The sequence below is a fragment of the Hevea brasiliensis genome, chromosome 1 (genome assembly GCF_030052815.1).
Source record: "Hevea brasiliensis isolate MT/VB/25A 57/8 chromosome 1, ASM3005281v1, whole genome shotgun sequence".
NCBI classification, from domain to species: Eukaryota; Viridiplantae; Streptophyta; class Magnoliopsida; order Malpighiales; family Euphorbiaceae; genus Hevea; species Hevea brasiliensis.
The window spans coordinates 106,168,694-106,181,224 of NC_079493.1; the positions used below are offsets into that span (position 1 = coordinate 106,168,694).

Genomic DNA, 12,531 nt, shown 5'->3' on the forward strand with positions numbered 1-12,531 from the left:
ATAAAATTAAAAATCGATATTAATAAAATAAAAAACATTGATGTTAATATATTATTATTTTTAATTAGAATAATTATAAAAAAAACTTATAAATAATTATTTTATTTACAATAAAATATTTGATCAGACTACTTTATAAAAATCAAAATGAAATTTCTCTCCTACTATTTTTTTTCTTTTATTATTACTTATAAGCACAACTTATAATCTATAAAAACATCTTATCTCTCTCTATAAATTAAAAGAATTTTTCAACTGTTAAATTAAATAAAAATTAAAATAAACCAAACTAAAACTTAATTGAAATGAAGAATGGAAGGACAATTCCAAGAAACAGAAAGACTCCAATTCTACTCCTACATCTGAAGAAAACCTTATCATATATCTTTACTTCAACTCTAAATACCATACCAAGAATATCCACCGTTATTCTTTGCTTGGAGTATTCAATTATCTTATTCTCGAGGAAAATACAAAACAAACGTTTACCTTTCTTATTTTTTAACAAACCTTTAATATATTTTATTATTCTATTTATTCAATGATAAAATATCCTAATTTTTAATTTCTAATAAACTTTATTTTATTTATTTATTTATTATTTATTTAATTTCAATTAAAATTCAAATACAAGACTTCATACTCTTAATACAATTCTAATACGATTCAAGTAAAATTTATTAATTAGTTTATTTTATTAAATGATAACATTAAAAAAACTTTTAGAATAAATACAAAATATTTAATAATATTTGTTTAAAATTCTATTTATTTTGTCAAAAATATTTTCTGGATAAAATTTTTTTCATACTGTTTAGGTACTTAAAAAATAAATCAATAGAAAATATTTTTTAATTAAAAAAAAATTAAATTATTCTAAAAGAAAATAACTTTTTCTTTTAGAAGAAGAAAGTTAATTTTTGAACTTTAATATTTTTATTAAAAATGTGAATATATATATATATATTTATAATATAAATATATATTATTAATTTAAAAAAATGTTTATAAATAAAATATTTTTTAAGAAACAATTTTTATGAAAAATATTTTTTATATATAAATTATTTTTTTTTGAAATAAATAATATCTAAATTTATAAATGAATTGTTATCTTTTTAAAAATAAATTAAATGGTCAACTATCGTTTAATATTTTAATTTCGTTACTTTTTATCTCTCTCACACATATTTTTTAAGAAGACAAAATGACAAATTAAAAAGTTAATTTCATGAAAAAAAATAATGAAAATATTAAATTGGATATATTTTTAAAATTATTTAATTTACTTTTTAAAATATGGGAACAAAACTGTAAATTAAATTTAAATTCAGAATTTTATAATTTATTCAATCTTTTAATAGAAAAAAAGATGGCTCAACATATTTTTAGAGAAAAACCCAATTGCTAAACCCATCAAATGACCCATGTACAGCTAATTTTTTTTTTGTTTTTAAATATGATATAAACATTTGTTGGTATTTGGTAAAATTTTATAATTAAAATTTTATTTTTTAAATAAATAAATTAAATAATTTAAAAATTCATTAAAATTTCATATATTTTAATTCTTAGATTTTTATTCTGAATAGTATTTTAAAATAGTTAAAACGATAAAAAAAATAAATAAGAGATAAAAAAATAATTATTATATAATTTATTTAATTAAATTTAAAATATTAATTTAATTAAAATTTTTAATAATATAACATTTATCTTTTTTAAATTTTATAAAATTAAAAGAAAAACCTAGACATGTAGGGAAAGCAAACAAGCAGCTCAACAAAATAAACAACCTGTTTAAATTACAAATATGCCCTTCAAGCACTGCTTCCAGATTCCAACTCCGTTGTCTCTCTTTCTTTGAGTTTGCATTATAATAACCTTCATCATCTTCTTCTTCTTCTTCTATTCACTATTTTCTTTATTGGTGCAGCAAGGGGAAAAACCTTTTCTATTCTTTGATTTCAAATTTCAAATAATTGATAAATCATATTCAAGAAAGTAATTTCTAATTCGATTTTCCATATCCAAAGGTAATTTTCTCACAGATCTTGTCGTTCTTATGTTGTCTCATCAATTTTAATTCCTGTTTTCTTCTTTTTAATTTTTTCAATTCAATTGCGTCCTTCTTGTAGCTAATGTTCCTTCGATTTTTCTATTCAGTTTTGCATTTTAACTTGGAGGTTTAATCCATTAAGGTGAACTTACGTGGATTTGAGCTGATTTGTATTGTAAATTTGGAGCTGTTTTTTGGATATTTTGGGTTATAATATCTAATAAATTTGATTAAATACGATATTATTTTTTCTCATTCATTATTTGATTATTTCCGGCTTGATTTTTCAGCTTGTTCATCTTCTTTATGGTTGACACTTTTGGTGTTTTTAAGTGATTTTATGATGTTTTATTGCTGGGTGACGTTTGGGCATTGGTTTGGATTATGGGTTTCTGTTCTGGGTTATTGGTAATGTATATACATTTATGTTGATTGTGCTTCACTTGACATTTAGGCGTTATATTGATTTTTTTTTGTTTCTGGGTTTTATTGAAATTGAGCTTGAGCTGGAAGAGTACTTTATTTTATTTTATTTTATTTTTTATAAATTAAGTTTGGGAATTTCATCTTATATGGAACCAACTAACATGAATTGGATAACTCTCATGCTTTCTCCCTCTATTACTTCTGTGACGGCATTTAGCATTGTATTGCCATTTTTTGTTTTTAAGCATTTGCAGGCTGATAAGAACATTATTGGCAATTTGGCATATATTCTAGTCTTTATTCTGAGGAATTTGTGCTGTTGATCAACATTGTGAATAATTGTTTCCTTTTTTCGCAGAGACTTTCAGATGGGAAGTGAACAAAATGGGAAAGTTCCCAATGTCAATGAGCCTACTGCTAGAATTGATGATGAAAATACCTTGAACCAAAGTGGTTCTATGACACAAGGTTCTGGTCGTGCCTTGAATGTAAATAGTGAAGACAATGGCAAACTGAATGAGGTTGTTATGAACCTACATAATGTACCATATATTTATAGACAAGATATTGTGAGGCGTAAAAAGACTGGGACAATTGGAATAGTGAATGAAGTTGCCGGTGACTCGGATTCTGATAGCAGCATTACTGATGATGAGGAAGATGAAGATGAAGACGAGGGAGATGAGGTTGATGATGAAAATCAAGAAGGTGATACTGATGGGAATGCCAATGCTAACAGGAGCAGTGACAAGAGCAAAGGTAGTGGTAACTATAAGAATGAAACCCTTCAGGCTGACCAGGTCCGAGTACTTTGGATGGATGACACAGAACCAATCCAACATGTTAATGATATAAAAGTTGTTGATAGGGTATTCTTACATGGGGATTTTGTTGCTTCAGCTTCAGATCCAACTGGGCAAGTGGGTGTTGTGCTAGATGTCAATATATCTGTTGATTTGTTAGTTCCTGATGGATCTATTATAAAAGATGTGTCATCCAGAGAGTTGAAGCGAGTGAGGGAGTTTGCTATTGGTGATTATGTGGTCCTTGGTCCATGGTTGGGTAGGGTTGATGATGTTTTAGACAATGTGACTGTGCTAATTGATGATGGTTCTGTGTGTAAAGTAACTGGGGCTGAGCCACTGCGTCTCAAACCAATATCCAAGAGTAACTTTGATGAAGACGAACATATTCCTTACTATCCAGGGCAGCGGGTAAGGGCAAGCTCATCATCAGTTTTTAAGAATTCTCGGTTCCAAATAGGTTTGTGGAAAGCTAATCGGTTGGAAGGTACTGTTACTAAAGTAACAGCTGGATCAGTATTCATCTATTGGATAGCATCTGCTGGCCATGGGCCTGATTCTTCAACAGCCCCTGCTGAAGAGCAGAGTCCGAAAAACTTAAAACTGCTGTCTTGTTTTGCACATGCAAATTGGCAAGTAGGTGATTGGTGTCTTCTCCCACCTGCTATAAGGCAATCATCCTCAATCACCTTGGACAAAGATCTGTCAAAGTTAGAGCTTCGTGATTCAATCAAACGTGAATTAAATGCTAGCCAGCTGGAAAATGGATGTGATTCAGAAGAAGTTGCACTAGAAGAATCAGATGGAAATAATGAAACCATGGATATTGATCCAGTGGTTGCTTCTGATGGAATTAATGGAAATATTGAAAGTAATGTTTCATCTGAATCTAGCTCGTGTGGTAGTTCAACATCAGTTTCAAAGGATCCTGTCCATGAAACTTGGCCTCTTCACCGCAAAAAGATACGCAAAGTTGTAATTAGGAGAGAAAAGAAGGCTCGAAAGAAAGAGGAAAACTTTGAAAGAGCCCTTCTAATTGTCAATACCAGGACAAGGGTTGATGTGGCATGGCAGGATGGAACGATAGAACGTGGACTGGAATCGACAATGTTGATCCCAATTGATAGTCCCGGTGATCATGAATTTACTTCTGAACAGTATGTGGTGGAGAAGTCCTCTGATGATATCGATAATGCTTCTGAAGCTAGACGTGTTGGAGTTGTGAAAAGTGTTAATGCAAAAGAGCGAACAGCATGTGTAAGGTGGTTAAAGCAAGTTACCAGGGCAGAAGATCCTCGCGAGTTTGACAAAGAGGAAATTGTAAGTGTGTATGAGCTAGAGGGACATCCAGATTATGATTACTCCTATGGGGATGTGGTTGTTCGATTAGCCCCAGTTTCAGTATCTGCACGAGTTACCTCTGACGGAGAGTCTGTTGGAGAACTAAAGCGGAAAGCTGCACCAAATGATACTGTAAATGTGAAAAAACGCTCAGGAAGTAAGAAAGAAGATGATGAATCCACTGGTGAAGCTTGTATGGATTTCTCAGATCTCTCTTGGGTTGGAAATATAACTGGTCTGAGAAATGGGGATATTGAGGTCACGTGGGCTGATGGGATGGTTTCAACGGTATGCTTGGCACCACTTCTTCTTCTTCTTCTTCTTCTTTTTTTTTTCTTTTTTCTTTTTCCCTCTCACTTGACTTATGTACGTTTACCTTTGCAATTAGTTTACTTTTTTCTATCTGATTCTCCATAAAGTGTTTGGGATAAAAGATTGGTATAGAACCTTATTAGATTTCTAATTGGTTACCTAGAAGTTATGTTTTTGTGCCTTTATTATTATTATTATTATTATTATTATTATTATTATTATTATTTTGAATTGTCGGAGAATAGAAAGAAACTTGGTGTCTAATAAATTTCTCAGACAGAAATAATGATTATGATATTTTGAATGTATTAGTTTTTTTTATTTGTGGTGCTTGGCCTTAAATTGCTGCATAAAAAGACTTTACATCTTAAGCCTGCATTGTTGGTAGTGTGATATATATGCATGGTTGTTAATCTGATTAATGGATTTTTTTTTCCTGTAATAAGGTTGGACCTCAAGCAATCTTTGTTGTTGGTCGAGATGATGATGATGATGACTCAATTGCAGCTGGGAGTGAATTAAGTGATGATGCAGCTAGTTGGGAAACAGTTGATGATGATGAGATGGATGCCCTTGAGAATGTTCAAGAGGTTTGTTTCTATTTTAAAACTCTAGCGTGGCTGTTGTTAAATTCACTGTGAGTAAAATGTCAGTTGCTAGAGTGGTAACTGTAGCATGCCCTTGGCAGGACAAGATTCAACAGAAGTAGGCTTAAAATGAGACCATGTGAACATTTTATAAACTGATATATGTCCTTTTTGGATTTTAGTAATATTGATGGGATAACATGCACATAATAAATATTAAGACTAGAGAGCATATTGGTTGCATAAATTCATCATGTAGGGATTAGAATTTATTTTCCCTTGGTTTGGGGATACAACTACCAACCGATTGGTTCCTTCTGTAGATGAATGCATGATATAATAGCATGTCATAAACAATTGCAAATGAATTAATAGAATACACCTTTGACATTCTCTTCATAGATATGATAGTGATACTGTTGCATTTTTTCCCCCTGGGTAAATGAAGCAAGTCTATGTTGTGCAGGAAGTTGGGCTACGAAATGCTGCTGATGTGAACTCTGAGGCAGAAGAGACTGTGGGGAATAATAATTCTGGAAGAAATCCAGCACTTTCTCTCCCTTTGGCTGCACTTGGCTTTGTTACAAGACTGGCCACTGGAATCTTCTCAAGAGGACGAAAAAATGTAGATTCAGATTTTTCTGAATCCAGGGGTGAAAATGGACTTCAGACAGATGGAGTAAAGAATATTTCTGAGGGAAGGGATTCTGCTTATGAGACAAACGCTCAGAAATTTAATGTCCTAGATAATGGGGGTGTGCAAAGTAGTCATGGTAAAGTAGAGGAACAGGCTGTTGTGGGCTTGGAGGTGCCAATATCATCAGATGCAGCAGAAACTTTATGCAATTTGAGCACAGATAAATCAGATCCTCCAACATGTTTTGAGGATGACACTTGCAGTTTCAAACGCTTTGATATAGCTAAAGATCCTCTGGACCATTATTTTCTTGGTTCAACTGCACAGGTATAAATTGTATTGTATATTTGTAACAACTTGTGCTAATGCTGCAAGTTAATATTGTTCATTTGACTAAGCATATGAGACCCTGTTAGAGAGACTTTTATTGACATCACGTAAACTCCTTACCTGAGATCATTTAATACACAATCTTCAAGTGTATTGAGAAATATCATAGTGAGAGAACAGTTAAATCTCTCTCTCTCTCTCTCTCTCTCTCTCTCTCTCTGTTCTTTTGCATGCAGTTATTTTGTTTTGTTTCTAACTATTCATTTTATAACATTCCTTATCACCTTATAGCAAACAGGAAACGTAAATGTTCAAAATGTGCCCATTACATTTTCTGAACCTTTTCTTATTAATTAAACTTGACAGATTAACAATGGAAGGAAGTGGCTCAAGAAGGTTCAGCAAGATTGGAACATTCTTCAGAACAACTTGCCTGGTAAGAGGGTGTTTCAGCATATTATTTGTTGTGAGTTTTAGTATATTGACAAAGAATAAGGAGCTCGCTTTGGCATTAACACTTGAAAGTTTAACAGATGGGATCTATGTACGAGTTTATGAAGATCGAATGGATCTCTTAAGGGCAGTAATTGTTGGGGCATATGGAACGCCCTATCAAGATGGACTATTCTTTTTTGATTTTCACCTTCCACCAGAGTATCCAGATGTGCCACTGGTGAGATATACTGATCCTGATAATTGATGTTTAGTTTGGAAGCCATAATTTTTTGGTTTAGGTGCCAACCATTTTTGAATTTCACACAGTAAGAGTCGTAATGAATTTGTTTGATATGAAATCCACTTTGAATTTGACATGAAAAAGGTGGTTAATGATTCTGTGTGTTCTGACTTCATCTATTATACTGCAGTCAGCATATTACCATTCTGGTGGTTGGCGAATAAATCCGAATTTGTATGAGGAGGGCAAGGTGTGCCTTAGCCTTTTAAATACCTGGACTGGCAGAGGCAATGAAGTTTGGGATCCAAATTCTTCTAGCATCCTTCAAGTTCTAGTTTCACTTCAGGGTTTAGTGCTAAATTCTAAGCCATATTTTAATGAAGCTGGATATGATAAACAAATTGGGACAGCCGAAGGAGAGAAGAATTCACTGTCGTATAATGAAAACACATTTTTACTAAGTTGCAAAACAATGATGCATCTTATGCGAAAGCCCCCCAAGGTAATATATTAAATTGTTTGTACTTGTTTCATTGTCAACTTTATTCATCTTCTTTATGCATTACTTTTAACTAGAATTTTTTTTTGGCATTACCTTTCTCCAATCTTTTGGGATCACAACTTTGGTGAGTGGTGTGGTTAATTAGTGCTATAGCCCTGTAGCTTTTGTCTGCTGGAACTTTATTTCTGAACTATATTTATGTCTTCCAATTAAGCCAAATGAAAAGCTTATTAGTTCGGCTTGAATGGCAATTTTCACAAGCCTTGGTCAATCCCTATATATATTGAGTGATCCTTGCCCAATCTCATCCACTCCAGTTCAGCCCTTTTTATGCATTGGCCATTTCTCATTGCTATGCTTGTTGGTTGGTCAACTTGTGTTGGAATGCTAATTAGCATACTTCTGTCTGCTTGTGAAGCCTCTTCCAACAAAAAACCCAGCTGTGTTAGGATAATTCTTTATTATTTTTGCAAGGGAGGTTAACAATAATGTGAATGGAAAAAAGAAATATTGTTTATTTATTTAATCTTTAAATGCTGTTTTCCAGACCAAGTTGTTGCTGTATTTGGGTAGATATTTTTTCAAAGAAATTATTGGTACTCCCTGTGTATGTGCACCTTCTCTCACAACCATATGGGTTTACTCTACTCATTTTCAGATGGATCTTGCATGTTTATGAGTACAAGTGCACTATATTCACGTGCATAGGGAGCATCTGTAAATTTCTCATTTTTTCTTCACCTTTTCATCCATCCTTCTAGTAGGCTTTCCTGAAAATCAAATCCCTCCTTAATTGAGCTTGCTAGAAATTCCAATTTGCCTCTCTCTCTCTGGAATGAGTTAGAAGATGCAATGGCCCTTGAACTACAAGCTTGATTATTCATACTTAAAATAAAACGATGTCTTTTTTGGATAGTTTGTATATTATATCAGGATTTGGATTTTATGAAAAGTGGCATTTTATTTAGTCGAATATGGTGGGTTCCTTTTGGTTGAAGAGCGGGATTTTGCTATCAACAATAACATGTAAAGAACTAGAATGTTTGACCTTGTTTTGCTCATTATAGGCTATTTTACAATATGAGACGTTAGTTGTTTGCTTTTATTGAGGAAATAGTTATGATTTTTATGGTTGTGAACATTTTACATCACAAGACTTTGGTTTGACTTTTTATTTGGAGCATCAGTTGCCAAAAATTTTTTACAAATTTTAATTTACTATTCTCCTTTTTTCCCCTTCTTTCTTTTTATTTTTTATTTTTCTGTTACATGTACGCTGTTTGCTTATTAGTGGAATGTTTCCCATGTTGATGCATATCAGGATTTTGAGGGCCTGGTCAAAGAGCATTTCAAGAAACGTGGTTACTACATTCTCAAGGCCTGTGATGCATACATGAAAGGCAGTTTAATAGGTTCTCTTACCAAAGATGCCTCTATAAGCAACAATGACAATTCCAATTTAACTTCAGTTGGTTTCAAGCTAATGTTAGCTAAGATTGTGCCAAAGCTGTACATGGCATTGAGTGAAGTTGGAGCTGATTGTCATAATTTTAACCATCTGCTAAAATCATAAAAAGTTTGATAAGCCAATCTTCCAACATAAAAATCAATCCAACAAGGTCAGTCATTATTTTTTTGTTCCGTTAACTTCCAACTACCAGATGCTTGTAAATGTAAAGGTTTTTGTTGTCTGATTGTCTCCTTTTTGTGAGTAGGGGGAGACATTCTTTTGTCCTGCTTAAAGCCTCATTAATTTTAGAATCTGGGGTTTCTTGGCTAATTTTCTCGTTATCCTCCATTCTCATAAAGATCATTTTGTCATCTAACACAACAGATTGGAATTCCTTTCTTCTTTCCCTCGGGAATTTGGCTGCTAACTTTTATACTGTTTTTTGGTACTCCCTCTGGGATCTGGAAGACAGACAGGATTTTGGATTGATTGCTCTAGTTGTCATTTTGTTGGAAAAATATAAATGAAGAGCATTCTTCAAATTTCTCGCATTTTGTTGTATTTTCACAAACATTCAAATTAGAATATTTAAAACTATTTTCTGTGTTCTTAAATTCAGCATTATTGGCTTGCATATTTGTTTCAACTGCTTCAAGACTGAATTATTTAATGCTAGTGCTGTCTTTAGCCTGGATTGCAAATAAATGTATGGTGAAGAGAAAAAGAGAAGGATATTCTCATTTTGTTTATCTGGGTTTCATGTTTAAATTATTTTTCTGCAGTCCCATGAGCCAAAAAATTGGAAGAAATCCTATTGACTAGTCTTCTCAGAAGTCCTAAATTGCAAAGGTGGAGATTGCTTGGAGGGATTGACAGTCCTAGGAATAGGAGTTTGGTTGCCTCAGGAGTATGAAGCATGGGAACATGATTTCTGGAGTAAAACTTGTCTTTGTACGGGCAAAGGTTCTGACTTTGTACAGGCGAAGGGTCTGTCTAAAAGCATTGATTTCTTCATTAGAGCAGAAGATCATTATTAAAACTTGAATCATTATCACTTGCATTACAAAACCACACACTTTACGTTAGGGTATTAGTACATTTGCTGGCACATCAGCTTAGATTCCATATGGTTCATAAAATTTTTTTATTATTTAAAAGAAATATCACTAATTAATTTAATAAATAATGTAAATGAAAAAGAAAAAGAAAAATATCCAATAACTCTAAAACATCGTGGGCTTATTTGTTTCACTAAATTTAAATATTAAATTAGTAGTTCTTATATTTTTCTTTTGTATTTCCTTTTTCTTGAATATATGACAAAATAAATATTTTCTTTTTTTTTTCACTTTTTTCCAAGTGAAATTTTGTCTCTTATATATATATATATTGCCATCCAATATAATTTTATTTGCAATAATAATAATAATAATAATAATAATAATAATAATAATAATAATAATAATAATAATAATTTAGTTTGAGTAAAATTATTATTATTATTTTAGTAAATATAACATAACAAAAATAAAGCTCATCATTTCTTTTATCTTATGAGGTATAATTCTAACCTTTTTCTCTCTTATTTATTTTGAACAAATTTTGATAGTTTAATATTGTGAGTGTGTCCATAGATTTTAATTCTAATTTCTTTTTAACCTAAGAAAATGATATGAGACTTAAATATGCGTTGCCTTTTTGGAATATGAAAGTTTTAATTTACTTTTTGGTTGCGGTTGAATTGCAGAATTTTAATAATATTATGAGAATTTGTACAAATTAAATTTTATATAAAGTTCAATATTTTGATATTTAAGAAATTAAATTTTATTTAAAGCGTTTTATATGCAATATTAACCAAGGAGCCAAATTGGCATAAAAAAATTCCATTACTTTTGTTTCTCAAAGCTTTAGGCAAAAATCTCAAAATTTTCTTCATTAACTTCCCTTCGCTGAATTGCTGTTTAAAAGTTTAAAAAAATATTGATTAAATCAATGATATGTTACTCATTTTTAGAACTATTTCTCTTGTTCTTATCTCAAAGAGCTCATAGTCACGTACTCAAAGGATTGTTTCCTCAATAAGTGACTTCTAATTTTTCTCATACTTTTTTAATCAAAGTTCTTCATTCTATTTATGGAATAAAATCGTAAAGCTCAGAATGCAGTGGGCCAAAGCGGACAATTCTTCTAGTGGTTGGAGCAGAGGCGTTACAATAATTACTAAATTTAGTTTTAATTCTTATCTAACTTATAATTGAACATTTTAATTCTATTTTGTTTACCGATATATAGGAATGCATGCTGCTCCAACCTTAACACTTTTTATAGGGGTGAGCATTATTCGGTTTGAATTGAATAAATCAAATTAAACTTTCTTAATTCAGTAATTTGGTTCGGTTCAATTTTACATTTTAAGAATTTCAGCTATTTCGGTTCGGTTTAATTTTGGACAGAAAAAAATTGGTTGAACTGAATCAAATTGAATTACTTTATTGATTTTTAAATTGATTTATTTTTATAGTGAATTTATGAATTATATGTAATTATATATATATATATATATATATATATATATATATATATATATATATATATATATATATATATATATATATATATAAATTATTTAATTTCATTGATTAATGATTTTTAAGTTCAAACCAAGGTTAAAATCAAACTAAATAACTTGCAAATCAAGTATAAATTAAAAAATCCATCCAAACTCAAAAACTAATCGGTTCAAACCAAACCAAACTGAAATAGAACAGTTCGATTTGGCTTTTCAATTATTTCGATTTAGTTTGATTTCTAAAATATAATAATTTGATTAATTCAATATTGATGATTCGGTTCAGTTTGATTCGGTTTGAACTGAATACTCAGCCCTCCTTTTGTGCTTCATTTTAATGCCATTGCAGTATCAATATTCTTAATTATTTGGTGAAACTGATAATTTAATTTTATATATATACACTCTCTCTTTATCATCATCAAATCTCATTATCGTTTGATGCATTATGGGTGTCAAAATGAAACTTAAAAGGTGTTAGTGCTAGCAATTCGAAATTTTAGGGGAAAACTTAAAAGAAATAAATTGAAAGGAAAATGCCAAAAAAACAAATATCAACAGGTCAACAACCAAAATTCCAAATTAAATAAGATCATCAGGTTCTACTTTTATAGCATTGATAACCAATTGGCTATAACTTCCCACTTCCAAGGGAGAGACAAGAGCCAAAGTCATACCATATAGAATTGATGATGATTAAGCTAACTCTACAACCAAAGAATGTTGACACCAATTTAAAGCTATAAGCATGATCTCTAGCATTCTTTCTACTTGTGATTGTAGATCTATTGAATAAATCACATAAAATCTAATGTTCTTGTGTGATTATGTTTCTA

General features: G+C 31.0%; 1 protein-coding gene across 4 annotated transcripts; it reads left to right on the forward strand.

The window, feature by feature from the left end:
* Positions 1-1,854: 1,854 nt before the first annotated feature.
* Positions 1,855-10,246, forward strand: LOC110650909 (probable ubiquitin-conjugating enzyme E2 23). Of its 4 annotated transcripts, none has more exons than XM_021806057.2 (9): positions 1,855-2,036; positions 2,844-4,917; positions 5,388-5,531; positions 5,995-6,492; positions 6,862-6,931; positions 7,029-7,168; positions 7,362-7,673; positions 8,995-9,292; positions 9,906-10,246. In XM_021806057.2, the coding sequence occupies exons 2-8, from the start codon at positions 2,854-2,856 to the stop codon at positions 9,244-9,246; spliced, it is 3,480 nt and encodes a 1,159-aa protein (XP_021661749.2). In that variant the 5' UTR covers positions 1,855-2,036; positions 2,844-2,853; the 3' UTR covers positions 9,247-9,292; positions 9,906-10,246. The 4 variants fall into 4 exon arrangements, with proteins under 4 accessions (XP_021661749.2, XP_058002431.1, XP_058002433.1 ...); XM_058146448.1 differs by lacking the exon at positions 9,906-10,246 and adding an exon at positions 9,389-9,737; XM_058146450.1 differs by lacking the exon at positions 9,906-10,246 and adding an exon at positions 9,508-9,737.
* The last annotated feature ends 2,285 nt before the right edge of the window (positions 10,247-12,531 follow it).